This window comes from Carcharodon carcharias, chromosome 7 (assembly GCF_017639515.1).
Source record: "Carcharodon carcharias isolate sCarCar2 chromosome 7, sCarCar2.pri, whole genome shotgun sequence".
Classification (NCBI taxonomy): domain Eukaryota; kingdom Metazoa; phylum Chordata; class Chondrichthyes; order Lamniformes; family Lamnidae; genus Carcharodon; species Carcharodon carcharias.
In genome coordinates this window covers 79,502,025-79,529,489 of record NC_054473.1, presented here as the reverse complement: position 1 = coordinate 79,529,489, position 27,465 = coordinate 79,502,025, and the positions used below count along the sequence as shown (strand labels likewise).

General features: G+C 52.9%; 2 protein-coding genes across 6 annotated transcripts in view; one reads left to right on the top strand and one right to left on the bottom strand.

The window, feature by feature from the left end:
* pcbp4 (poly(rC) binding protein 4) overlaps positions 1–26,747 on the bottom strand; it is a 48,214-nt gene extending 21,467 nt beyond the window's left edge. The window contains exons 1-4 of one of the 5 annotated variants that reach the window (XM_041191008.1): positions 26,543–26,747; positions 1,095–1,235; positions 433–456; positions 296–328 (exon numbers count right to left, since the gene is read on the bottom strand). In XM_041191008.1, the coding sequence (XP_041046942.1) occupies positions 296–328; positions 433–456; positions 1,095–1,217 (180 nt within the window). In that variant the 5' untranslated portion in view covers positions 1,218–1,235; positions 26,543–26,747. Of the gene's footprint in view, positions 1–295; positions 329–432; positions 457–1,094; positions 1,236–3,428; positions 3,568–26,542 lie in introns of those variants that run through there. The other 4 variants (XM_041191007.1, XM_041191006.1, XM_041191004.1 and 1 more) reach the window with 4 other exon arrangements.
* Positions 2,771–3,646, top strand: LOC121280007 (proline-rich protein 2-like). Its single transcript, XM_041191638.1, has one exon. The coding sequence runs from the start codon at positions 2,771–2,773 to the stop codon at positions 3,644–3,646; it is 876 nt and encodes a 291-aa protein (XP_041047572.1).
* Positions 26,748–27,465: the final 718 nt, after the last annotated feature.

Below are 27,465 nucleotides of genomic sequence, written 5' to 3'. Positions count from 1 at the left end.
GCAAACACATCTTTCCATGTTAGCACCAATAGGATTAAGCAGCATATGGATCTTGTGAAGCTAAGTCTTGCTTCCACAGTGAGGGTGCCCTCCATAATGGTAGCTTGGCACTGCCATTGTACCACGTGGGACAGGTCTAGCAGTCAGACTGGGCAGTGATGAGGTATTGGGGCACCAAAAGCAGTGGGATTATATTCCAACACAATGTGACCTCATGGCCCTAGGCCAATAGCCGAGCTCCAACCCGCTAATCACTATCATGAAGCTTTAGTGACCAGACGCTGACAGAACTCACCTCCTCCCGCATTCTCTTTATCGTGTCACCTTTCTGAAAAATAAAATTTGTGTAAGTGAAATCACCAAAAACAACCAAGGAAGGTACAAGAGAGAAATCTGTTTGTTAAAATCAGAGGAACGGAAATGGGTACGTACCTTTCCAATGATGCTGCCAACCTCCTGTGAGGGAACAGAAGGAGAAAGCAGTTATCAGATTAGAAACAATGTTTGGGGTCTAGCTGCTCTGGTGTGGGTTGGTGACGTTGGGGATCAGGATCAACTCTGGTTCAAGAGCACAGTGATCAGCATTTCTTTTAAAGTTCATTCAAGAGTTGTGAGGACTGCCAGCATTTAATGCCCAAACTGAAGGTGGGGATGGGCCGCCATCTTTAACCACTGGTACCACTTTGCTCTAGCCTGCTAGAGGGCAGCTACCAGTCAATCAGGTTGGTATAGAACTGGCATCATGTATAGATTCCTTCCCTAATGATGATCAGGTTTACTGTCACTTTTACTGGCACTAGTTTTATTAAATTGAATTTAAACTATGAAGGTGGGACTTCGAACTCCTGTTCTCCAGATTATCACCCCAGTTAACATCATCTCCACAATACTGCCCCCATTAATCACCACAGCACTGTGCATGGATGCAGGCTGCCCTTTTGGTTGACACCTGAAAGGCATTCCAAACCCACATGAAGTTCCATCCAGCGGCAATACACCGAGGAGTCTGGGAAAGGCGCTAGGAGCTAAATATAAAATATGGGTAAGAGTGCCTGTGGATCACGTCCGGGCTTAGCAGCTCCTTAATCAGGTACCTTGCCATGCATAAGCAGTCGGAGTGTCAGCGTAACGTGCAGTCCTCCATCGGAACTGTAATCAGATTGATCCATTGTTGTCTGCACCTCAGTGTCAAGGGTCATCAAACTGTCACTAAGCATGAAGGGAACGTTTCTAATCTGAAAGAGAAAGAACAGCAACTAAAATAAAGGCTTAGGGCAACAGATAAGTACTGAGGTGGGGGTTCGCAAAGGTGACCCAGCTCACCAAACGAACAAACTTGGGCACTTGCAATGTCTGTACATTGGCATGAGATGCCATAGATCTCAATGCTAATGGTGAGGCCAGGATCACACCCACCCTCAAGTTTGTGGGTTAGCAGGAGAGCACAAAAGCCGGGCAAGCACAAAGGCCATGACAGAGTTCTATAAAACCCAAGTGCCAACCCATCGAGGCACACATTATTGGGGAAGGTGTGGGCAAAACAAGGGCCCATGTATCTCCAGCACAACTAATCTCAGTGTTTATACTGCCCAGAATAACATTAGTCTAACACTCCAAACTAGGCTTACGCTTTCACACAACTGTTGTTAGTTTAGGGGGCGTTACAAGCAATAAGAGCAGCTGTACAGGCCTTTTGCCTTTTGATCTCCCACAGCTGTCAGGCACACAGCCCGTTACCAGAATCTCAAGCTTATTTTAACAGGGATGATGACAGACTGGCTACTGGGTGCATGCTGTTCCCTTCATATTTAAATCAAACTTTCACAGATATCTGCATAGAGTGACTGACAAGCCAGACAGCATTCTCACCAATTTCCTTGGCTTTGCTCAGTAGGTAGGTAGCACTCTCACCCAAGCCATGAGATGTTGGGCTCAAGCTTCAGGTAAAGTGACTCGAGCCCATAATCCAGCTGAGACTGCTGCACGATAGAAGACAGTTTGTCTTTCAGATGAACCCATCCACCCTCACATAAATGTAAAGATCCCATAGACGCTGAAAAAAGAATAGGGGAGTTCTCCCATAGTGTCCTGGTCAATACTTACTTCACAACTAACATCATCAATACAGGTTACAGGTATTTTATCTTGTTAAGAAAAAGATCAGTTCCCTGGATGGGGCTTGCAAGGCCAGTAATTATTGCCCATCCCTAGATGTCCTTGACAACACCACAGTGCTGTTAAGGAGGGAATTCCAGGTTTTCCACCAAGCGACAGTGAAGGAACAGTGATACAGTTCTAAGTCAGGATGACTTGTAGAGAAAAATGTTTATTTTTCCTGTCCTTGATTCCTGTTGTATTGCCCAGGGTACTGAATTGGAGAGAGACTCCCTGGAATGATACATAGAATTGGAAAAAGACATGTGTTTCTACATCGCATATGGTTGGAGATGTTCCCATGCGTCTTGTACAGTCTAAGGAGGCTCAGAGAATTGCTGCAGTGCACCTTTTAGATGGTACACATTGCTGCTACTGTGCACTGGGAGTGAGTAAATGTTTAAAGTGGTGGGTGGGTGATCAAGAGGGCTGCTTTCTTCTGGATGGTGTCGGGCTTCGAGTGTTCAAGCTGCATTCACCAGGCAAGTGAAGAGAATTCGCTTCTGAATTGTGCCTCAGGCTTTGGGGGCTCGAGGTGATGCGGTCAACTCTGTTCCACACTCGCCTCATTCACATAGAGGCGCAAAGCTGCCTTCAACAGTTTGTACGTTGCTGAATGGCATTGACAAGAAGCAGCCAGTTCACTCTCACTGGGATAACCACCCCTCTTCTCTATCACCACCTGAATAAAGCTCGGCGGGAGGGCGAAGGGGGAACAATAGAGACGGAGGCTCCGTCGAGTGCAAGGGACCCGCATGAAGAACATGAGCCCATCCCGCGGCCCCCGGGCCCGAGCCCATCCCGCGGCCCCCGGGCCCGAGCCCATCCCGCGGCCCCCGGGCCCGAGCCCATCCCGCGGCCCCCGGGCCCGAGCCCATCCCGCGGCCCCCGGGCCCGAGCCCATCCCGCGGCCCCCGGGCCCGAGCCCATCCCGCGGCCCCCGGGCCCGAGCCCATCCCGCGGCCCCCGGGCCCGAGCCCATCCCGCGGCCCCCGGGCCCGAGCCCATCCCGCGGCCCCCGGGCCCGAGCCCATCCCGCGGCCCCCGGGCCCGAGCCCATCCCGCGGCCCCCGGGCCCGAGCCCATCCCGCGGCCCCCGGGCCCGAGCCCATCCCGCGGCCCCCGGGCCCGAGCCCATCCCGCGGCCCCCGGGCCCGAGCCCATCCCGCGGCCCCCGAGCCCGAGCCCATCCCGCGGCGCCCGGGCCCGAGTCCATCCAGCGGGTCGGTGTCCAACTCGCGGGTCAAGAGCTGGGAGTCGGTGCCAGCGTTTACCTAAGTCTCGCTCTGGCCTCGGCTTTCGCTCTCAATCCAGCTGCATCAGCCGGGCGATGAAAAAGGCCTTTTCACAGCAACTTCCGCTGCCGGCAAACAGCTCCGGACCTCGCGGCTCAGCTCAGCAGCACCGCCCCGTTTCCCCTCCCCCGCTGCCGCCCCTAGCGGCTCAGCTCAGCAGCACCGTCCCGTTTCCCCTCCCCCGCTGCTACCCCTAGCGGCTCAGCGCTTCCCTCCACTCCCCCTCTCCCGAGCGGCCAGGCTTACCCCCTCACAGGCAATGTCAACCCTCAATGGCTGCTCTACATGATGACAGACAGACCTACTACAACTATCCTCCGTACCAGAGGAAGAGGGAGAAATAGCCACTGTTTCTGGAGCTATTGGGGTTTGGCTAGTTCCACCATTCAGCTCAAGGTTGATCTGTATCTTCATTCCACATCCATACCCTCACCTCAAAAATTTATTATTCATTCTTGACATTTGAATTGGCCCCAGCATTGGGGGTGTGGGCGGAATTTGACTGCCATTTCTGTAAAAGTGTGTGCTGATACTCCTCATTGCTCCAATGTGGACTCACCCCACCAAGTGAAATAGTTTCTCACAACCTACCCTGTCAAATCCATTTTTATCATTTTAAACAGCCCAAGTCTGCTCCAAAAGTCAATCTCCAAAAGTCGAGCATAAAGGCTCTGGCCCTTGGTTGGCAGCTGCTGATAATCAGTGCTGATGTTTCTTCTCCACCTCTGTACCACCACCCAACTCCGCCCTGGTCTTAGCTTAGCTGGTGCTACAGCCCTGTCCATGCCTTTGCCCTCTCCAGACTTAAATTCCTCTGCTCTCCTGGCTCACCCTTCATCAACTTGAAACCATCCAAATCTCTCCAGTTAAATCTCAAGTCGCGCCAAGTCGCACTCATTCACCAGCCCTGTGCTCACATTGGCTTCCGGTTAAGCCATGACTCAATTTTAAAATTCTCACCTTTTGTTTTCAAACCTCACTCTGGCCCCATTTCTGTAACCTCTTCCAGTTCCACAAGTTGTTGAAATCTCTGGGTTCCTCCAACTCTGGCCTCTTGACCACCCTTGATTTTAATAGCTCCACCATTGGTGGCCATGTCTTAGTTGCCTAGGAAGCTCTAGAATTCCTCCTCATACCTCTCTACCTCTCTCTCCTCCTTTAAAACACTCCTTATAACCTACCTCTAACAGTCCTAATGTCTCCTTCTGTCAATCCATATGAAATTTTGTTTGAAAACACGGCTTTGGGTCATTTTACTCCCTGCTTACAGGTGCTATATAAATGCAAGTTGGTGCTGCTGTTGTAGTGAGAAAGAAGGGTGCTATTCAGAGGTGGGATTCTCAGTATTTCAGAAAGGAAGTGAAAAGTCTCTACAGGGAGATTTCATCTCCCATTTTAGTCTTTGCTTTTTGTCCTACAGTTAGATTTTTCCTTCCTTTCTGGGGTGGGGGCAGGAAGGACTGCTACACTCAGTAACGGCCTATGCAACACTGTTGCACTACAGGAGAGAAGTTGGAGGGCTGTGTCCCACAATACAGTCGTGCCAAGTGTATATCCTGCCAGACCTGAGTTAGGACTGTGGTCTTCAAATTGTCAGTCATGGCTTAGTATGTAGCATTCTCTGAATCGGAAGATTGTGGCTTCAAATCCCACTCTCATAAATTGAAGAAAGTCCAGACTGTCATTCCAGTGCAGTACCGAGGGAGTGCTGCATTGTTGAAGGTGCTGCCTGTTGGATGAGTTGTTAAACCAAGTCCCTCTCAGGTGGAAGTAAAAGATCTCACGGCATTATTTCAAAGGACAGGAGTTGCATTCTCCCTGGTGTCCTGTTCAATATTTATCCCAAAGCAAACACCTAAAAAATACTGAGCAACTCGCAATTATCATATTGCTTTTTGTGGCAGCTTTCTGTACACAAATTGGCTCCCACATTTTCAGCAGCAGTGACTACATTTCTACAGCATTTTGGGACATTCTGAAGTCATGAAATGCATTACAGAGAGTTGAATATGAAATTTTGGAGAATCTGGAGGAGCCCGGGATATTGATATCATTCGCGACTCTGATGGATGAACTGGTTGGCGCAGGGGGTCAATGATGGAGATGAGATTTGCACAGGCTACAAAATGATTGCAAAAGTTCAAATTTGGAGAGAGTAGCAAGACTCCAGAGATAGTACTGTGGCTGTGTCTCAGATTCAATAGACGAGTATTCAATAAATGGGATAGAAGAGTGGGAGAGAGAATTGTGTTTACAGTGTCAGCCTTTGGGAGCAGTGATGGTGTAAATAGAGGATTAACTTGTGGCTTCTCATTGGCTTAAAGAACCAGAATTGTAGAAAAGATAGAGTCCCATTGGAGTTGTTCACTGCACAGGAGCTGGATGGGGAGGATAGGGGGGCTCATTGCATTCTCACTAACTTTGTTGATGTTGAAGATTTATTGAAAGCTTCAACAAGCTTAATAACCGACAACTCTAATCACAAGGGATAGACATAAAAATAGAAGTCTGTGTTTCCATTTAAAAGCAGACACGTGGGTGCGGCTTCGACTTTAGAATTTCCCTTAAAGCTCACTCAAAAACCAGGGAGCTGCCAATATAGACAGAGAGAGAGCGAGGGGGGGTAGAGGGAGAGTGGGGGGAGAGAGAGAGAGGGAGGGGGTGGAGATAAAAGGAAGGGGATGGGATGAGGGGAAAGGAAGGGGGAGAGATGAGGGGAAAGGAAGGGGGAGTGATGAGGGGAAAGGGAGGTGAGGGGAAAGGGAGGTGAGGGGAGGGGAAAGGGAGAGGGGAGAGGAGGGGGAGAGGAGAGGGGAGAGGGGGAGATGGGGTGGGGGAGAGAGGGAGGGGGAGGAGGGATGGAGAGGGGGGAAAGGGAGGGAGAGGGGGGAAAGGGAGGGGAGGGGAGGGGAGGGGGGAGAAAGAGGGGGAGAGGGAGGGAGTGAGAGCGAGGGGAAGGGGAGGAGAGAGTGGAGTGGGGAGGGGAGGGAGCGGAGAGGGAGGGAGGGGAAAGAAGAGGAGGGGGGAGGGGAGAGGAAGTGAAGGGGAGGAGGGGAGTGGGGGGAGAGGGGACAGGGAAGAGGAGGGGAGTGGGAAGGATGGGAGAGGGAGGGAGGGGGAGAGGGAGGGAGGGGGAGGGGAGAGGGAGGGAGGGGGAGGGGAGAGGGAGGGAGGGGGAGGGGAGAGGGAGGGGGAGGGGAGAGGGAGGGAGGGGGGAGGGGAGAGGGAGGGGGAGGAGAGGGAGGGAGAGGGAGGGGAGAGGGAGGGAGAGGGAGGGAGGGGGAGGGGAGAGGGAGGGAGGGGGAGGGGAGAGGGAGGGAGGGGGAGGGGAGAGGGAGGGAGCAGGGATGGGGAGGGACGGGGAGAGGAGAGGGAGGGGGAGGGGAACGGAGAGGGAGGAGGGAGAGGGGACAGGGAGGCAGGGGAGTGGGAAAGAGTGGGGGAGAGGGACCGAGGGGAAGGGGAAGGGAGAGTGCAGCGTGGAGGTGAGAGGGAAGGAGGGGGAGGGGAGAGGGAAGGAGTGGAGGGGGAGGGAAGGGAGGAGGGGAGTGAAGGGGAGGGAGAGAGATGGAAGGAGGGAGGGGAAAGGGAGGGAGGGGGAGGAGGGGAGGGGGATGGGGGGAAAGGGAGGGAGGGGGAGGAGGGGAGGGGGATGGGGGGAGAGCGGGAAGGGGGGAGAGGGAGCGGAGGGGGTGAGGGAGAGGGAGCGGAGGGGGTGAGGGAGAGGAGGGAGGGAGAGGGAGGCGGGGGAGGGAGGAGACGGATGGTGGGGAGAGGGGGAGGGTGAGAGGAGAGGGAGGGAGTGGAGGGGAGAGGGAGGCGACGGGGAGAGGGGGTAGAAGTGGGTAGGGAGTGAAGGGGGAGAGGGAGGGAGGGGGATGGAACAGGGAAGGGGAGGGGGGTGAGGGAGTGAAGGGGAGGGGGAGAGGGAGGGAACAGGAGGAAGAGGGAAGGGGAGGGAGGGGCAGATGGGAGTGGGAGTGAGGGAGGGGGAGAGGAGAGGGAGGGGGGAGGGGGCGGCGATGGAGGGGAGAGGGGACAGGGAGGGAGGGGAGTGAGAGGGAGGGGAGTGGGAAAGAGGGGAGAGGGACGGGGAGGGATGGGGAGGGAGACGGGGAGAGATGGGCGGGAAGAGATCGGGAGAGATCGGGAGGGAGCGGGGATGGAGTGGGTAGGGGGTGGGAGGAGGGAAAGGAGGAGGAAAGGAGCAGGGAGGTGGAGGGAGGGAAGGGGAGGTGGGGGGAGGGAGGTAGATGGAGGTGGGGAGGTAGAGGTAGGGGGAGGTGGAGGGAGGGAGTTAGGGAGAGGGGGAGGAGGGGAGGGAGGGGGGAGAGGAGGAGGGGTGATGAGAGGGGGAGAGGAGAGGGGTAGAGGAGGGGAGAGGAGAGGAGGAGAGGAGGGGAGAGGAGAGGGAGGAGGGGAGGGAGAGGGGGAGAGGAGGAGGGGTGATGAGAGGGGGAGAGGAGAGGGGTGATGAGAGGGGGAGAGGAGAGGGGTGATGAGAGGGGGAGAGGAGAGGGGTAGAGGAGGGGAGAGGAGAGGAGGAGAGGAGGGAGAGGGGAAGAGATAGGAAGGGAGGGAGAGTGGAGATGGAGGGAAGGAGGATGGGGAGCTGGAGGGAGGGAGTGAGGGGGCAGGAGAGGGGAAGAGGAGGGGAGAGGGGCAGAAAAGGGGAGGGGGAAGGTGTGGAGAGGAGGGGAGAGGTGGGGATAGGTGGGAGGCGAGGGAGAGGGGAAGAGATGGGGAGGGGACGGAGAGGGGGAGAGATGGAGAGGGAGGGAGGGATGGGGAGGGAGGGAAGTTGAGGAGTGGGGAAGGAGGTGGGGGAGGGAGGGGGAGGAAGGGAGGTGGAAGGAGGGAGGAGGAGGTGGAAGGAAGGAGAGGTGGAGGGAGGGGAGGTGGAGGGAGGGTGAGGGAGTTGGAGGGAAAGAGGGAGAGGGAAGGGAGGAAAGCAGGAGGAAGGGAGGGTAGAAGGCAGGACGGAGGGAGGGACGACGGCAGGAGGGAGCGAGGAAGGCAGGGTGGAGGGAGGGATAAAGGGGAGGGAGGAAGGGGGCAGAAGGAGGAAGGGATGGGAGGGGGTAGGGAGGGGGAGGGGGTAGGGAGGGGGAGGGGGAAATGGGAGGGGGGAAAGGTGAAGGAGGGAAGGAGAGGGAGGGGGAGGGGAAGGGAGCGGGAGGGGGGAAGGAGAGGGAGGGGAGGGAAGTAGAGGGGAAGGAGGGAGGGAGAGGGAGGGGAGGAGGAGTAGGGAGGGAGAGGGAGGAAGGGGAGGGGGAGGAAGGGAGAGGGCGAGGGAGGGAGAGGGAGGGGTGTAGGGCAGGAGGAAATGAGAAGTGGGGAGAGGTGGAGTGGTGGAAAGGCGGAGGGAGGGAGAGGGAGAGACAGAACCAGAAGAGAGAGAGGGGAGACAGAGAGGGAGGGAGGGAGAGAGAGGGAGAGAGAGAGACAGAGCAAGAATAGGCACAGAGAGAAAGGGGCGGGGAGGAGAGAGAGTTGGGGGAGAGAGAGAGAAAGGGAGGGGGAAGAGAGAGAGAGAGAGAGAGAGGGAGGGGGGAAGAGAGGGACGGAGGTGGGGAGAGAGAGAGAGAGGGAGGGGAGGGAGAGGGGGGGGGAGGGGGAGAGAGAGAGAGTGAGGGGGTGGTAGAGGGAGGGACCGAGTGGGTGGGGCAGGGAGTGACCGACAGGGTGGGGGAAGGAGGGAACGAGGGGGGAGGGAGTGAGGGGGAGTGGGAAGGAGGGAGAGCGGAGGGGGAGGGACGGGGAGGGGGAGGGATAGGGAGCAGGACGGAAGTAGGGGGAGGGAAAGAGGGACGGGAGAGTGGAGGTGGAGGGGGAGAGTGGAGGTGGAGGCAAGATAGAGGGGGTGGTGGAGGGGAGGGAGCAGGTGAGAGGGACGGGGAGAGTGGAGGGGGAGGGGAGAGGGGAGGGGGAGAGTGGAGGGGAGGGCGAGGGAGAGGTGTTGATGGGAGGGGTTGAAGGGAGGGGACGAGTGGGGAGTGAGTGTGAGGGAGTGAGGGGGAGGGGGAGTGAGGTGGAGGGGGAGGTTCGGGTAGTGACCGAGGTGGAGGGAGGGGAGGGGCAAGAAGGGAGGGTGGAAGGGGCAGGGAAGGGGGAGGGGGAGAGATGGGGAGGGTGAGATGGGGAGGGGGGGAGAAATGGGGAGGGTGAGAGGGGGGAGGGAGAGATGGGGAGGGATGGAGAAGGGAAGAGATGGGGAAGGAGGGAGAGGTGGAGAGATGGGGAGGGAGGAAGAGGGGAAGAGATGGGGAGGGAGGGAGAGTGGAGATGAAGGGAGGGAGTGAGGGGGCAGGAGGGGGGAGAAGAGGTGAGGGGGGAAGGTGCGGAGAGGGGGGAGAGGAGGGGAGAGGTGGGGTAAGAGGAGGGGAGGGGTGGGGGAGGGAGGGGAGGGGAAGGGCGAGGGAGAGGAGGGGAGGGAAAGGGGAGAGATGGGGAGAAATGGGGAGGGAGGGAGAGGGGAAGAAGGGGAGGGAGGGAGAGGAGAAATGGGGAGGGAGGGAGGGAGGGGAAGGGGAGAGATGGGGGGGGAGGGAGGGAGGGGGAGGGGGAGAGATGGGAAGAGAGGGAGAGATGGGGAGGGAGGGTAGGGGTGGGGGAGGGGGAGAGGGAGGGAGGTGGAGGGAGTAAGGTGGAGGGAGGGAGTGAGGTGAAGGGAGGGAGGGAGGCGGAGGTGGAGGGAGTGGGAAGTGGAGCGAGGAGGGCGGCGGAGGGAGGGAGTTGGAGGGAGGCAGAGAGAGGGAGGGAGGGAGGAAGGTAGGAAAGCAGGGGGAAGGGAAGGAGTAAGGCAGAGAGGAGGGAGGGAGGAAGTCAGGGTGGAGGGAGGGATGAAGTGGAGGGAGGGAGGGAGGCAGGGAGGGAGGAAGGGATTGGGAGAAGGAGGAAGGGAGGGTGAGGGAGGGGGAGAAGGAAGAAGGGATGGGAGGGGTGTAGGGAGGGGGAGGGGTAAATGGGAGGGGGGAAAGGTGAAGGAGGGAAGGAGAGGGAGGGGGAGGAAGGGAGAGGGAGGGGAGGAGGAGGAGGAGGGAGAGAGGGAGGAAGGGAAGGGGAGGGGAGGGAGGGAGAGGGAGAGGGAGGGAGGGGACAGGTGGAGGGAGGGAGGAAGGGAGAGATGGAGGGAGGGGGGGGAGAGGTGGAGGGGCAGAGGCAGCAAGAGGGAGAGACAGTGACAGAGCCAGAAGAGAGAGAGGGGAGAGAGAGGGAGGCAGAGAGAGAGAGAGAGAGCAAGAATAGGCCAAGAGAGTGAATGGGGGAGGAGAGAGCATTGGGGGGAGAGAGAGAGAGAAAGGGAGGGGAGAGAGAGAGAAGGGGGGAAAGAGAGAGAGAAAGGGAGAGAGAAAGGGAGGGGAGAGAGAGAGAGGGAGGGAGGGGAGAGAGAGAGAGAGAGAGGAAGGGGGGAGAGAGAGAGAGAGAAGGATGGAGGGAGGGAGAGACAGTGACAGAGCCAGAAGAGGTACAGAGAGAGAGAGAGAGAGAGAGGTTGGGAGGGTGACAGACAGAGCCAGAAGAGAGAGGCACAGAGAGAGGGAGAGAGAGAGAGAGACAGAGCCAGAAGAGAGAGAGGGGAGAAAGAGAGAGAGAGAGAGACAGAGCAAGTATAGGCACAGAGAGAGAGGGCATGAGGATAGAGAGTGGGGGAGAGAGAGAGAGAGAAAGGGAGAGAGAGAAAGGGAGGGGAGAGAGGCGGAGCGAAAGAGAGATGGAGAGAGAGAGAGAGAGAGGGAGGGGGAGAGAGAGAGGGAGGAGAGAGGGATGGGGGAGAGAGAGGGAGGGAGGGGGAGTGAGGGAGAGGGAGAAGGAGGGGAGAGAGAGAGGGAGGGGGAGAGACAGAAGGAGGGAGGGGCAGAGACGGGGGGAGTGAGGTAGGGGGAGAGGGAGAAGGATGGGGAGAGAGAGAGAGGGAGGGAGGGAGGAGAGGGAGGGGGAGGGAGGGAGCTAGGGGAGGGCGAAGGGGGAGCGAGCGGGAGGGAGAGTGGAGGGAGGTGGGAGAGCAGGGGAGGAGGTAAAGTGCAGGGGGAGGGAGAGTGGAGGGGGAGGGGGAGAATGGAGGGGGAGGGGGAGAGTGGAGGGGCAGGGAGGGGAGGGGGTGGATGGTGGGAGGAAAGGAGGTGGAGGGAGGGCGAGAAGGAGGAAGGGGGCAAGCAGGAGGAAGGGAGGGGGCACAAAGTAGGAAGGTGGGGCGAGAAGGAGGAAGGGAGGGGGAGGGGTGGGAAGAAGGGAGGGGGAGGGGAGAAGGGGGTAGAGGGAAGCGAGGGGGTAGAAGGACGGAGGGGGAAAGGGGAGGGAGGGGGAAGGGGAGGGCAGAGGAGAGGAAGTGGGAAGGAGGGAGGGGTGGGGAGGGAGAGGGAGGGAGTGGGTGGTGGGATGGGGGAGGGAGGGGGGAGGGAGTGGGGGGAGGGACGGAGATAGAGGAAGAGAGAGGAACGGAGACACAGAGACAAAGCCAGAAGAGAGAGAGTGACAGAGCCAGAAGAGGGAGAGGCGGAGAGAGAGAGAATGAGAGAGTGGGAGGGAGAGAGAGACAGAGCAAGAATAGGCACAGAGTGAGAGAGAGGGGATGGGGGTAGGGTGACAGACAGAGCCAGAAGACAGAGGGAGAGAGAGATACACAGGGAGAAAGAGAGATTCACGAAGACAGAGCCAGAAGAGAGAACAAAGGGAGAGAAGGAGAGAGAGAGAGAGACGGAGATGCAGTGACAGAGCCAGAAGAGAGAGGCAGAGAGAGAGATGACCGAGAGAGAAAGAGAAACAAGCTTTAGATTATATTGACCCTGATACTGGGTGCGAGGATCTGATGATGCTCCTCAAACACACAGCACTGATAGGTTAACCCTGACAGAGTGAAGCGGAACAGGTCTATGAAGATACAGAGATGGACAGAGTGAAGGGGAACAGGCCTGTGAAGATATAGAGACACAGAGTGAAGCGGAACAGGTCTATGAAGATACAGAGATGGACAGAGTGAAGGGGAACAGGCCTGTGAAGATATAGAGACAGACAGAGTGAAGCAGAACAGGTCTGTGAAGATACAGAGATGGACAGAGTGAAGGGGAACAGGCCTGTGAAGATATAGACAGACAGAGTGAAGCAGAACAGGTCTGTGAAGATACAGAGATGGACAGAGTGAAGGGGAACAGGCCTGTTAAGATATAGAGACGGACAGAGTGAAGGTGAACAGGTCTATGAAGATATAGAGGCGGACAGAGTGGGGCAGAACAGGCCTATGAAGATATAGAGATGGACAGAGTGAAGGGGAACAGGCCTGTGAAGATATAGAGACAGTGAAGGTGAACAAGTCTGTGAAGATATAGAGGCGAACAGAGTGGGGCGGAACAGGCCTATGAAGATATAGAGATGGACAGAGTGAAGAGGAACAGGCCTGTGAAGATATCGAGACAGACAGAGTGAAGGTGAACAGGTCTGTGAAGATAAAGAGATGGACAGAGTGGAGCAGAACAGGCCTGTGAAGATATAGAGACAGACAGAGTGAAGGGGAACAGGTCTGTGAAGATATAGAGACAGACAGAGTGAAGGGGAACAGATCTATGAAGATATAGAGATGGACAGACTGAAGGGGAACAGGTCTATGAAGATATGGAGATGGACAGAGTGAAGGGGAAGAGACAGAATCTGAGTGACACAGAGACAGATCTATACAAAGGCCACATCAGGGATTTGCCTGTGATAAATGGTATAAAATGAGATGGAATCATCAACAGTTGATGCAGCCCAACATGTACCAAATCACCATAATGTGACTAATGCCCAGAAACAGCACCAAAGGGCACGGGTTTAAGAATCCAGGACAGACCCTCATATCCACTCCCCGTTCAGTGGGATGTGCTTGAAGTGCCAGTTTCCAGTCAGAGTTGGTCGGTCATTCACAGTCAGAGGTACTTCCTCAAAAACAGATTCCCAGCATCGAGCCTCTCCTGACCAGATCCCCACATGACCTGCCAGGTTTGGACCTGCTTTCCAGGTGGGGGAGGGGAGAGTCCAGTCAAGACTTGCATTTAAACTTCATCACATCCCAACACCAACATCTCCCTTCCCTTCCCCTCCCCATGGTACCTCACTCAAACCATCATTCTACGCATGTGGATCAAAAGAACAGTGAGTGCCAGGCAGCTATTTGACCATAGAGAGCATCACAGTCAAGTCCAAACCCATCTCCAACCAAGGCCACGCTGTCAGAGATCGGGTCTACAAATCAGGAGAGGACCTATCAGTTCCTTGAGCCTGCTCTGTCACTCTAGTAGATCCTGGCTGATCTATACACCAACCCTGTTTGCTCATCCCAGTTCCATATCCCTTTAATGCCATAGAGCAAGTATGGCACAGAAGGAGGCCATTCAGCCCATCGAGTCCATGCTGGTTCTCTGAAGAGCAATCCAGTCACTCCCATTCCCCGCTCCATCCTCATAGCGAGTTTATTCCCTTCAGGTGCCTATCCAACTTCCTTTCGAAAGCATTGATGGTTTCCACTTCCACCACCCTCATGGGCAGCTAGTTCCAGGTCATTCGCACTCACTGCATACAAAAGTTCTTCCTCACATCCCCCCTGTCCCTCTTACACAAAATCTTAAATCTGTGTCCCCTAGTCCTTGTGCCATTGGTTAATGGGAAAAGTTTTCTGTACTTACCTTATCTAAACCTGTCATCATCTTGTACACCTCTATAAAATCTCCCCTCAATCTCCTTTGCTCCAAGGAGAACAACCCCAGCTTCTCCAATCCAACCATGTAGCTAAAACCCCTCATCCCTGGAGCCATCTTCTCCACAAGGTCTCAAGGACTCTCACATCCTTCCTAAAAAGTGGTGACCACAACTGGATGCAGTACTCTAGTTGTGGTCTAACTAGAGCTTTATAAAGGTTCAGCATAACTTTCCTATTTTTGGACTCATTATCTCTATTTATGAAGCCAAAGATCCCATATGCCTTACTAACTACTCTCTCAATATGTCCTGCCTTTGATCTAATGATTCTCCAGGTCCTTGTACCATTACCCAAATACCCATGTGTCATCAGCAGCCCCAGTATGTAGGCAATGCCACCTACTCATCCGGCTCCTCATTTAGGTGGGTTTTATAAACTTATCCTCCCTGTTATTCATCGGCCTCCACCAGTCCCTTTGAGACCCATGGCCTAGGCTGTTTTACAGCCTGAAAAACTAGCTGAGGCTTACACAGTTCACGCAGAGCGAGCAAGTGTCCTAAAAATGGGCACAGGACCCACATTATAAAACTGAAATGAGGCCTGAACCCATGCAAATCAAGTACAGGCCATCATTCTGCTACATTCCTCAGCCATGGCTGCTCCTCAGGGCCCCCACAAGGGAACCTCGGGCCTTCTCTCCCCCAGTTGTCTGCCTGCAGACCCACCTAACCTGTGGCAGTCTCTGCTCGCCAGGCAGGCAGTGGGAACGCCCAGGAGGTCAGCAAGTTCAACAGAAATGAAACTCGGCTGTTACATCTGACCAGGCCTTGCATAGCTGCCGTTGTTGGGGTCAGTCCCCCTCCTCGGACCCTCCCCGCACCATTAAAAATCAGCCTTCAAATGCATGGGATAGGTGCCTTGATAAGGTCATCTTCAGCACCACAGAAGAGTTGGGATGAAGGCTGAGTGACCTTCTCTGTCAAATAACTCCCAGTAAATGGAGACACTGCTGTGGAACGTGGGGGTTGTTATGGGACTGTGCCTGGTGTGGGTAAAGGTGTTGAGGGTATGTGCCAGGGGAGCATTTGCTGTGGCTGGTATTTTTTGAGGGGGTGATTACTGAGGGAGGGGTGCCAGCAGTGAGGGGTGGGATATGTTTGCTGAGGATTGAGGGGGGTTTAAGGCTGCAGTAATTGGATCCCAAGAGGTGATTGCTGATGGAGGCATTTGGCTGGGAAAAGGCTGGATTAAATCTCCTTGGTGTTCATTTAAAAGTGCCAAGACTGGAAGAAAAGGCACTTCATATTGTTGGCCAGCAACCCCATAGAAATCAAAAATGGCTGGGAAATCAAATGCCAGGCACCGAGCCCAGTCACTCCGCCTCCCCCACAGAGGTCACAGCTTTTAAAATTAATTTTCTCTCCCTGTATTGTCAGGTCAGATTACAAGGTGACTTCAGAGGGAAGGATAATGCAGCAATCGACTGCCTGTGATATATTCAGCCAAGAGGGCATCGTGTTACAGTCACAAACAGCCCGGTATCTTTTGTGGCAGAAAAATCAAATGATGTGAGATCCGTCTGAGCAACAAAAAGAGAGTCAAACCTTCCTTTTCCCCACTCCCCCCTCATCCTTCTCATAACTCATTCTCTTTTTCTCAGTGTTTCATGCACAGGCTGCATTCAGAAACTATTACACACAAACACTGGCACAGACAGAAACCAAATGATTACTTACACAGCAATGCCAGAATCTTCCAATATAGACACAGAGTTATACGGCACAGAAACAGGCCCTTCGGTCCATCATGTCTGTGCTGGCCATCAAGCACCTATCTATTTTAATCCCATTTTCCAGCACTTGGCCCATAGCCTGTTACAGGCATTGCTGGTTTGTACAACAACAACAACTTTTATTTAGAAAGCACCTCTAATGTAAAGAAACGTCCTTAAGCGCTTAACAGGAACATTATAAACAAAAGATGCCACCCAGCCACATAAAAACAACTTGCTCAAAGAGCTAGGTTTTAAGGAAAGTCTTAAAGGAGGGAAGCAAGGGAGAGAAGTGTGGAGGGTGGGGGTGGTGGAAGGAATTCCAGAGCTTGGGGCCTGGGCAACTGAAGGCATGGCCACCAATGGTGGAGCAATTAAAATTGCAGATGCACAGGAGAGCAGAATTAGAGCAGCACAGGTACCTCTGTGGGCTGTGGGGCTGGAGGAGATTACAGAGAGAGGGAGGGGAGAGGCTGTGGAGGAAATTGAAAACAAAGATGAGGATTTTAAAATCAAGATGTTGCTTCACTGGGGGCCAATGCAGGTCAGCAAGCACAGGGGTGATAGGGGAACAGAACTTGGTGCAAGTGGAATAATCATGTCTAGAGTAACAAAGGAATGAATGAGGATTTCAGCAGCAGATCAGTTGAGACAGGCGATGTTACAGAGGTGATAATAGGTAGTCTTAGTAATGGGACAATTTTTTTTTATTCGTTCATAGGATGTGAGTGTCACTGGCTGGACCAGCATTTATTGCCCATCCCTAATTTCCCTTGAGAAGATGGCAGTCAGCTGCCTTCTTGAACTACTGCAGTCCATGTGGTGTAGATACACCCACAGTGCTGTTAGGGAAGGAGTTCCAGGACTTTGACCCAGCGACAGTGAAGGAACAGTGATATATTTCCAAGACAGGATGGTGAGTGACTTGGAGGGGAACGTCCAGGTGGTGGTGTTCCCATGTATCTACTGCCCTTGTCCTTCTGGGGGATAGAGGTCACTTGCCTTGGTGAGTATGAGATCAGAAGCTCATCTCAGGAACAAATGTGACCCCAAGGTTTGTATTATACTGATTCCAAGCCACACAGCCATTGGATTATTTAATGGAAAAACCAGTTACACCAACCAGCACAACAACCTGGAGGAAGTGGGTCTTTGGTTAGTAGGAACAGTCAGAGACACATCTAAGCCACCAATCAGCAAGTGGTAGGTGATGGGCAAATAGTTATGGCCCTGGGAGAACAATAGGTTGCTCCCATGGACTGGTCTTGGAGCCTTAAAATTGTGGAGAATCTGTCTGAGAATGTGCAAATGTCCACAGAAACTGTGTTTTCGCTGTAATGGAGATGCTATTGAGGAGAGTTGGACTGTGCATTGAATAGCTTCAAGTCAGCCTGAAATCTTCCTGATATCCGTGACTTTTAAAGGTGGTCTTTCAAGCTGATCCTCCCTATTCCCACACATAAACCCCCTTCCCCTCCACCATCACCACCACCACCACCCACCCCCAGCCTCAGCCTCACACTCTGATATTCTTTCCCAAAATTCAATAAAATGAATTAATTTGAAAACTGATCAGACACCACAACGTCTAGACTGGTCAGCCAAGTGACTCAGATGTCACAGAGAGTAAACATCCCTATTTCTATTGAATGCCTGTGCAGGCTTGATGTGACGAATGGCCTACCCCTGCCCCTAAAACCCTTTACACACAACAAGATACTTTTGTGCAGTGAGCATAACATCATCAAATCTACAAGCCTAATACAATATGACCAGCAATACTTCAATGGGATTGGAGAGGAGGGTTAATTGCTGATGTGTATAATAGAATCTGGGTATTCTCTCACTACAATTAACTAGATAGAAGAAAAACACTTGCATAGAAAAAACATGGAGGCCAATATGGCCATTTGGCCCATTAAATTGGTTCCTCCCACAGACTGTACATTCTAATGCAATATTTACTCGCTAAACACATGATCCAGGCCAGTGATAGGTACCAGCCTGTGTGGGACAGCTTCCCAGACCCTCGAGCTGACCAATTGTCAGTGCCATCTCAATTCCTCTCAGCCAGTCATGCCCCCATGGTCAGACTACAGCAGCAACTCAAATTTATTTGGTACCTTTAATGCAAAATATTGAGATTGGATGCTGAGCCAAGGAAGGAGACACTAAGAGGAGGGATCCAAAGCTTCAAAGTGTTGAGGTTTAAGATTGGTCTGCAGAGAAAGAAAAAAGAGATGGAGAGGTGAAGGGAAGGAATTCTAGAATGTGGGGTCTAGTTGACTTAAGGGCACATCCACCAACGGTGGGGCATTGGACAAGATCAAAGTCAGATGAATAGACAGCGTGCCGGGAATGATGGCTGGATGAGGTTACAGAGATAGAGGGGAGGCCATGAAGAATGAGTTTTTTGAATTGGAGCTTTTGAGGAGCCGAGACCCAGTATGGGCAGTCCGAGAGGTTGTAGAGAGATCGAGCTGAGTGCTGACAGGGTACAAGTGGTAACTAATTCTATGCATTCAAATGGTGTTGGCACAATAACCAAGGGGAGGAAGGGACTAAGGATTGATCCTTGGGGAACTCCAGAGGTAATGGTGGTGACAGAAGTCATTCATGAGATGCTCCGGCTCTGCTAAGAGAGGCAAGAGTGGAACCAAGCTCAAGTGGTCCTACGCAGCTGGACACTGGAGGATAAGGATTGAAGGAGGATGATGTGATTGACTGTGTTAAAGGCTGCAGATACTACACTAGTCAGACAGAGGATGTCATTGGTGACTTTGATAAAGGTGGTTATGATATTGTGGCAAGGGTGGAAACTAAATTGGGGGGAGTCAAAAATGGAGCTGTAAGAAAGATGGGTACGAGGTGACATGTCCGAGGGCTTGGGAGAGGAAAGTGAGGTTGAAGATGGGGTGATGATTTGGCCTTCATCACAAGGGGATTTAAATACAGGAATAAAGATGTCTTGCTGTAATTGTGTAGAGCCTTGGTGAGAGCTCACCTGGAGCATTGTGCATAGTTTTGGTCTCCCTATCTAAGGAAGAATTATACTTGTCATGGAGGGAGTGCAACAGAGGCTCACCAGACTAATCCCTGGGATGGCTGGATTGTCTTGTGAGGAGAGGTTGAGGAAACTGGGCCTGTATTCTCTACAGTTTCAAAGAATGAGTGGTGATCTCATTGAAACTTAAAATTCTTAGAGGGTGTGACAGGGTGGATGTAGATAGGATGGTACCCCTGGCTGATGAGTCTAGAACCACAGGACACAGTCTCAGAATAAAGGGCAGGCCATTTAAGTCTGAGATGAGGAGGAATTTCTTCACTCAGGCTGGGGGGGGTGGGGGGTTGGTGGTGAATCTTTGGACTTCTCTACCCCGGAGGGCTGTGGAGGCTCAGTCATTGAGCATGTTCAAAACAGAGATCAATAGATTTCTGAATACTAATGACATTAAGGGACATGGGGATAGTGGGGAGAAATGGCATAGAAGTAGATGATCAGCCATGATCTGTTTGAGTGGTGGAGCAGGCTCAATGGGCCGAATGGCCTCTCCTGCTCCGATGTTCCAATGGAAGGATAGAGGGGTCGGTCTGATGTGGGTTTTTTGAGGAGTGGATGATGATGATTTTGAAACCAGGGGACAATTATCTTAAATCTGTGTCCCTCTGATTACTGACCCTCCCAGAGGTGTAAAACTGTTTCTCCTCATTTACTCTATCAAAACTCTCCATGATTTTGAACAGCTCTATCAAATCTGCCTCACCTCTCTGCTCTAAGGAGAACAATCCCAGCTTCTCCAGTCTCCCCATATAACTGAAGTTCCTCGTTCCAGTACACTTCTTCTGTACTATCTCCAAATCCACGGTAACCTTCCCAAATGCGGTGCCCACAGCTGGACACCATACTCCAGCCATGGCCTAACCAGTGTTTTCTAAAGGTTTCAGCTGGAGTATTTACTGAGGGAAACTCAAGAACAAGAGTTGAAGTTAGTTAAATTGTAAAGTATTTGATGGATACCCTGCCAGGTACTGCAAGGAGTGTTAGTCAGTCTGTTTTTAGCTTTAGGTGTTAACAGGAGGTTGGATAAAACAATTACACAGCAAGAGTTTGATAACACTGTGGCGTTTGTGAGACTGATGGAAATTAGCCCTGTCTGGCTAATGTCAGATAATTGGAGCAGCCAGTCCCCATCTCCCCTCGCTTCCTGGCACTGTAATTGCAGTTCACTTTTAAATAATCCCTTAGCTTTGTGAACTAAAGCAGCTTTTGCCTGATTTGTCTAACTCCGCTCCAGCCTGTTTAATTATACACCCACTGAAAACGGCATCCAGCTCCTGACGCAACATTCTGTATCAGTGACATCTGCACGAGAGAGGGGGAAAAGAGAGTGAAAGAGAGATGGAGGGGGCGGGGAAAGAGACAGCAGGGGAGCAAAGAGAGAGAGAGAGCAAGGGAGCAAAGAGAGAGAGAGCGGGTGAGCAAAGAGAGTGGGCGAGCAAAGAGAGAGTGGACGAGCAAAGAGAGAGCGGGTGAGCAAAGAGAGCAAGCAGGCGAGCAAAGAGAGAGAGAGCGGGCGAGCAAAGAGAGAGAGAGCGGGCGAGCAAAGAGAGAGGGTGGGCGAGCAAAGAGAGAGAGAGAGAGCAGGGGAGCAGAGAGAAAGAGAGAGGTGAGCAGAGAAAGGGGGGAGCAGAGAGAAAGGGAGCAGAGAAAGAGGGGGGGAGCAAAGTGAAAGGGGCTAAGAGAGAGAGAGGGGTAAGAGAGAGGGGGTAAGAAAGAGAGGAAGGGAGAGAGATGGGGAAGAGAGAGAGGAAGGGAGAGAGATGGGGAAGAGAGAGAGGGTGAAGTGAGAGAGAGTGAAGAGAGAGAGGGGAAGAGAGACAGGGAGCTTGGAAGAGAGAGAAAGGGGAAGGAGGGGAAGGAGAGAGAGGGGAGAAGAAAAGAGAGAGAGGGAAAGAAAGGGGGAACAAACAGCAAGGGGGAAGATAGAGACAGAGAGGGGGGAGGAGAGAGAGGGGAGAAGAAAAGAGAGAGAGGGAAAGAAAGGGGGAACAAACAGCAAGGGGGAAGATAGAGACAGAGAGGGGGAAGGAGAGAGAGGTGGAAGAGAGAGAGCGGAGAAAGAGAGAGGGGGGAGAGAGAGTAGGGGAAGAGAGGAGGAAGATAGAGAGAGGGGGAAGAGGGAAGAGAGAGAGGAGGGGAAGAGAGAAGAGAGAGAGGAGGAAGAGAGAAGAAAAGAGAGATGGGGAAAAGAGAGAGTCGGATGAAGAGAAAGGGAGCTTGGAAAAGAGAGATAGAGAGACAGAGAAAGGGGGAAGAGAGAGAAGAGGGAAAAAAGAGAGGGTGGGGAAGAGAGGGGCAGAGAGGGGGAAGGAGAGAGAGAGGGAAGAGAGAGAGAGAGAGATGGGAGGAAAAAAGAGAGGAGGAAGAGGGAGAGGGGAAAGAGAGCGAGGAGGAAGAGAGCGAGAGCGAGGAGGAAGAGAGCGAGGAAGAGAGGGAGGGGGAAGAAAGAGAGAGAGCAGAGGAGAGGAGGGGAAGAGAGAAGGAAGAGAGAGGGAAAGAGAGAGAGAGTCAGGGGAAGAGACAGGGAGCTTGGAAAAGAGAGAGAGAGGCAGAAGAGAGAGAAAGAGGGAAGAGAGAGAGGGGGAAGAGAAAGAGGGGGGGAAGAGAGAGAGGGGGAAGAGAGAGCAGGGGGAAGAGAGAGCAGGGGGAAGAGAGAGCAGGGGGAAGAGACAGAGGCGGAAGAGAGAAGATAGAGAGGAGGAAAAGAGAGATGGGGAAAAGAGAGTTGGGGAAGGGAGGAAGAGAGCTTAGAAAAGAGAGAGAGAGAATGGGGGAAGAGAGAGAGAGAAGGGGGAAGGAGAGAGAGGGGGGAAGAAAAGAGAGAGGGAAAGCAAAGAGCAAGGGGGGTAAACAGAGAGGGGGAAGATAGAGACAGAGATGGGAAAGGAGAGAGAGGAAAGAGAGAGATGGGGGAGGAGAGAGAGAACGGGGAAGAGAGAGAGAGAGGTGGGAGAGAGAGATAGAGTGGGGAAGAGAGAGGGGGAGGAAGATAGAGAGAGGGAAGACAGAGAGGGGGAAGACAGAGAGGGGGAAGAGAGCGAGAGCGAGAAGGAAGAGAGTGAGAGCGAGAAGGATGAGAGCGAGAGCGAGGAAGAGAGGGGGGAAGAAAGAGAGGGAGGAGAGAGAGGAGAAGAAAGGAGGGGAGGGGAAGAGAGAAGAGAGAGAGAGGTGAGAGGGAAAGAGAGATGGGGAAAGAGAGAGTCAGGGGAAGAGACAGGGAGCTTGGAAAAGAGAGAGAGAGAGGCAGAAGAGAGAGAGAAAGAGGGAAGAGAGAGAGGGGGAAGAGAGAGTGGGGGTAAGAGAGAGAGGGGTGAAGAGAGAAGATAGAGAGGAGGAAAAGAGAGATGGGGGGAAAAGAGAGAGTCGGGGAAGAGAGGAAGGGAGCTTGGAAAAGAGAGAGAGAGAGAATGGGGGAAGAGAGAGAGAAGGGGAACGAGAGAGGGGGGGAAGAAAAGAGAGAGAGGGAAAGCAAAGAGCAAGGGGGAAAACAGAGAGGGGGGGAAGATAGAGACAGAGATGGGAAAGGAGAGAGAGAGAGGGAAGAGAGAGATGGGGAAGAGAGAGAGAGTGGGGAAGAGAGAGGGAGGAAGAGAGAGAGGGAAGACAGGGGGAAGAGAGAGGGGGAAGAGAGAAGAGAGAGAGGAGGAGAAGAGAGAGAGGGAAAGAGAGATGGGGAAAAGAGACAGTTGGGGAAGAGAGACGGGGAGCTTGGAAAAGAGAGACATAGAGAGAGAGAAAGGGGGAAGAGAGAGAGGGGAAGGAGAGAGAGAAAGGGGAAGAAAAGAGAGAGAGAGGGAAAGAGAGGGGGAGCAAAGAGCAAGGGGGACAAACAGAGAGGGGAGAGAGAGAGGGAGAGGGAAGAGAGAGAGATGGAGGAAGAAAGAGCGGGGAATAGAGAAGAGAGGGAGGAGGGGAAGAGAGAAGAGAGAGAGGAGGAAGAGAGAGGGAAAGAGAGATGGGGAAAGAGAGAGAGTTGGGGGGAAGAGAGAGAGGGGGAAAGAAAAGAGAGAGGGAAAGAGAGGGGAGCAAAGAGCAAGGGGGGGCACAGAGAGAGAGGGAGAGAAGAGAAAGGGGGGAACGAGAGAGTAAGGGGGAGCAAAGAGCAAGGGGGGAACAGAGAGAGAAAGGGGGAAGAGGGGGGGGAGACAGAGAGATGGTGAAGAGATAGAGCGAGGGGGAAGGGAGAGAGAGTAAGGGGGAAGGGAGAGAGCGCGAGGGGAAAGAGAGAGAGTGAGGAGGAAAGGAGACAGAGCGAGGGGGAAGAGAAAGAGAGAGCGAGGGGGCAGAGAGAGACAGCACGAGGGGGAAGAGGGAGAGAGTGAGGGGGAAAAGAGCGAGAGAGGGGGAAAAGAGAGAGAGAGGAGGAAAAGAGAGAGAGGGGGAAAAGAGAGAGACGGGGGAAAAGAGAGAGAGGGCAGAAAAGAGAGATGATGGAAGAGGGGGGAAAGAGGGAGAGAGGGGTGAAGAGCGAGAGATGGGGAATGGGGGAAAAGGGAGAGAGAGAGGGAGAAGAGAGGGGGGGAAAAGAGAAAGAGAGAGGAGGAAGAGAGAAAGAGAGAGAGGGGGAAAGAGAGGAGGAGGGAACAAGAAGAGCAGGAGGGAGGAAGAAAGGAGCGGGGATGAAAGAGAGAGGGGGGAGAAAAGAGAGAGGGGGAGGAAAGAGAAGGGCACAGCAGGTGAGAAACGGGTGCAGTGGGTGAGAGAAAGGTGGAGTGAGTGAGAGATGGGCAGAGTGGGTGAGAGAGGGGCAGAGAGAGAGAGGGGAGTGAAGGAGAGAAGAGGGGGAATGTGAGACTGAGCTCCAGGCTCCACTGCAGCTCCCTGTGTTGGTTCATTTGGGGTTGCTGATCTGTGCAGAGATCGCTGATCTTGTCATGTGTGGGAGTCAGGCTGTTACAGGTGACTTCGGCACGCAGTGTATGCAGCAGGTAAAACGGCAGCTAGAGTGCCCCCCATCCTGCCACCTGAACCGACTCCTACCGTTGGAATCAACTGCCTCCCAGCTCCCAGTGTGAACATCAACAGGCTATACCACCACAGAGGCATCGCAGCCAAAGCCAATTACCACAGCTGTAAACTTCCTAATCTCGTGGGTGGGGAACATTAGACACCAGTTAGGAGCGATCTTCATGAAGGTACTGAAGTCGACCAACAGTGCTGACTATCAGAGAGTACCCTGGGCCCTTTCTGCTGAAATCCCACTGACTAGTCATTTATCCTCAGAGCCACTGGGAAAATCTATTCTTCTTGAAGTTTATATAATCCCTTCATCATTTCAGGATTCTATGTGAGCCATTTGTAAATCACATCTCGAGTAGAGTTTAGGGATTAAGATCAGAGTCTTCCTGCATAATTGTCATAGTTAAAGGAGAGAGAACTTGCATTTATATAGCACCTTTCACCACCACACTTCAGAGCCAGTCAAGCGCTTCTGAAACACGGGCCAGGATTTTCAGCTCGGGGTGCAGGCATGCGCCCGACACACACGAGCGTGAAATAGCAGGCGTTGATGTCGGGCGAGCATCCCAACGTCATCACACACTCGCGCGATATTATGGGCGTGCACGGGAGTCAGCAGCGCCCTCACCGACAATTAAGAGGCTGTTAAGCCCATGAATGAATTAAATAAATCGAACTTTTCCCTGCCCATCCAACCTTACGGTTGGCAAGCAGGCAAACAGGCCAAGAGGCCTTTGGATTTTTGAGTAAATCTTATCCGCGGGAGGGATGAGGTTCCAATGTTAATTTAAAATAAAATTTTTAGAACTCATTTTCACCATATCCCATAGCACCATATCCCTGCCCATGTAACAGAGTCACATGAGGGGGCATATTTTCTTTTTATTTTTCGAAAGCTTTATTTTTAATGTGAAACATCTTCAGCTCCCTGAGGCAGCTCTGTGCCTTTGTGCACCCGCACGCATGCGTGACTTTCACACTCGCCCTCTGACCCCCCCACCACCCCCGCTCCCCCCCTACCCGCCTGACAGAGCTGAGCATTTCCGTGCGCGTTTCACGCTGGCTGCCCATTAATTGGCCAGCCCGGTGTGAAATCGATGTCGGGGGGCCCATTTGCTCTCGGGCCCACCCGCCCGACGAGGTAAAAATTCCGCCCATGGTCACTCTTGTCATGTAGGAAACACGGCAACCATTTTGCACACAGCAAGATCCCATAACAGGCAATGAGGTAATGGCCAGATATCTGTCTTTTCGTGATGTTGATTGAGTGATAAATATTGGTCGGGGCACTGGGAAGAACTCCCCTGCTCTGCTTCAAAAAAGCGCCATCGGATCTTATACATTCACCTGGGGTGGGGCTAGATTTTTTCAGGACATCAGCTTAACATCCCAGCGAAGAAATGCCAGCCGAGACAGTGCAGCAGCCCATCAGCACTGCACTGGGGTGTCAGTCGGGTCTTTGTGCTCAAGTCCCTGAAGTGGGCCTTGAGCAAACCATTGACTCAGGTGACATGTTTACACGAGGGTAGCAGGGAGGTCAGTATAAACAGTGAGCTAAAATGGAGTAAAGGCCCATGTGAAAAATGTGGCAACATTTTGCTAAAGGTAAATATCCTCTTATTGCATTGCTCCTGGGGGGCTGGACTTAAAACCCAGTACCCAAATGAGTGAGGGGGGGATGGGTTGGGGGAGGGGGCTGTAGTAACCTTCCTCTCTATCCTAGTTTTCTAAATGGGCTGTTGATTTATGGCATCAGCTTCAGGCAACCCCGGCACTCAGTCACCAAGATCCTGAAGAGAACTGGTTAATGAGGCCGCACATGTGGACAACACAAAGATCGACCGCAATGACCTTTGGACTTATCCTTCAAATCGGGCAGCTTATCCCACATTCTGACAGGACAGCTGCCACCTGGACCCATTGTTACATTAAAGCCAGCCTAACTCCCCGGCTCGAGTGCTTCTGTCGCATTCTCACAATGGAAATTGTCTAAATAAAACAGGGAGAGTTGATCGTCTCATGATCCTGCTCCTGATAACCCCCTGCCTTGCCCCTCCCCCTCTCTCCAAGGCTACAAAAGAATACTCCCTCCCTGGAACATCTGCTGAAAACAGTGACGATTAAGCTCGATGGTTTTTCATTCCCAAGAGCCTGTGGTGAAAAGGAAGAATGGCAACGCAACAGCATTTATATAATGCCTTTAACGCAGAGTTAAACACCCCTTCATAGGACCGCTATTAGACAACATTTGATGTTAAGGTGACCAAGAGCTTGGTCAAACGGGTAGATTTTTAGGGGCACCCCAGAAGAAGGAAAGATTGAGAGAGAGAGAGGGGCGGATAGGTTTGGGGAGGGAATTCCAAAGCTTAGGGCCTTAGCCAGTCAAGGTACGGCCACCAAGGGTGCAGCAATTAAAATTGGCGGACGCGCAAGAGGCCAGAATTAGAGCAACACGGAGAGTTGTAGTGCTGACGAAGGTTACAGAGCTACGACGTGGAAAGGCTGCGGAGAGATTTGAACATAAGGAATGAGGAAAGATTTCTCACTCGTTCCGCAGCAGATCTTGGACTGTTCCCCACCCCCCCCCTCCCCCCCCTCCCCCCCCACTACTCCGCAGTTATTGTGCCTACCTCAGCTTCGATATCAAAAGATAATCTGCGCACGGCCTCTGAAAAGGAAGCCGTTCCCTCACTCACTTCCTGGATTTAGTCGAGTTTCACACCATTAGGCAGCACTGAAGACACGGATGATCCGTCGGTGCTTCCCTCTAACATTACATACACGTCTTACTCACAGCTACTGGTCTGCTAAAATTAACAAAGAGAGAGGGAAAGAGAAATAAAGCCCCTCCCCCACTCTCAAAAATGGGCGGTCGCATAAGTTCCTGCTTTTATTAACCCTTTACAAGCCGACAGATTGCCCATATCAATCCTACAATGGCTCATCTAACTTGCTGATTAGCATTCGAGTTTTCGAGTTTGTCACCAGCAAATCAACAAATACTTTGTGTGCAAACACAATTAAACAGTGAAACACAAAGCTAATTTACAGAGATTTAACACCCCACCTATATCTGTTTTAGAAATGGAACAGACCTTTAGAACAAAAGAACCATCTGCAAATAAAAGTGACAAAGCGGAACTAAAGACACCAACTGAATGTTGAAGAGCAAAACAACAACGCAGACTTTAATCCCACTCCCTGATTTCCCAAGCAAAACGGAATTCATTTTCCCGCTCACACCCACACTGATCAGCCCGCAGCCTGTTGCATCAAGCCCTGTGGAGCATTTCTTCTCCCCCAGAGATCCAGCTTCTAAGATTGTCTCAGCATCAGTTTCTTTTGCTGCGAAGTGTGTGTGTGTGTATCTGTGTGTGCGTGTACCTGTCTGTGTATGTGCGTATGTGTGTGGTGCACCTGTGTGTCTGTGTGTGCGTGTGCATGCGCCTGTTCATGTGTGTATGTGTGCATGCTCGCGTGTGTGCATGCCTGTGTATGTGAGTGTGCTTGTGCGCATGCACCTCTGTGTGTGTGTGCATGCGCTCGTGCCTGT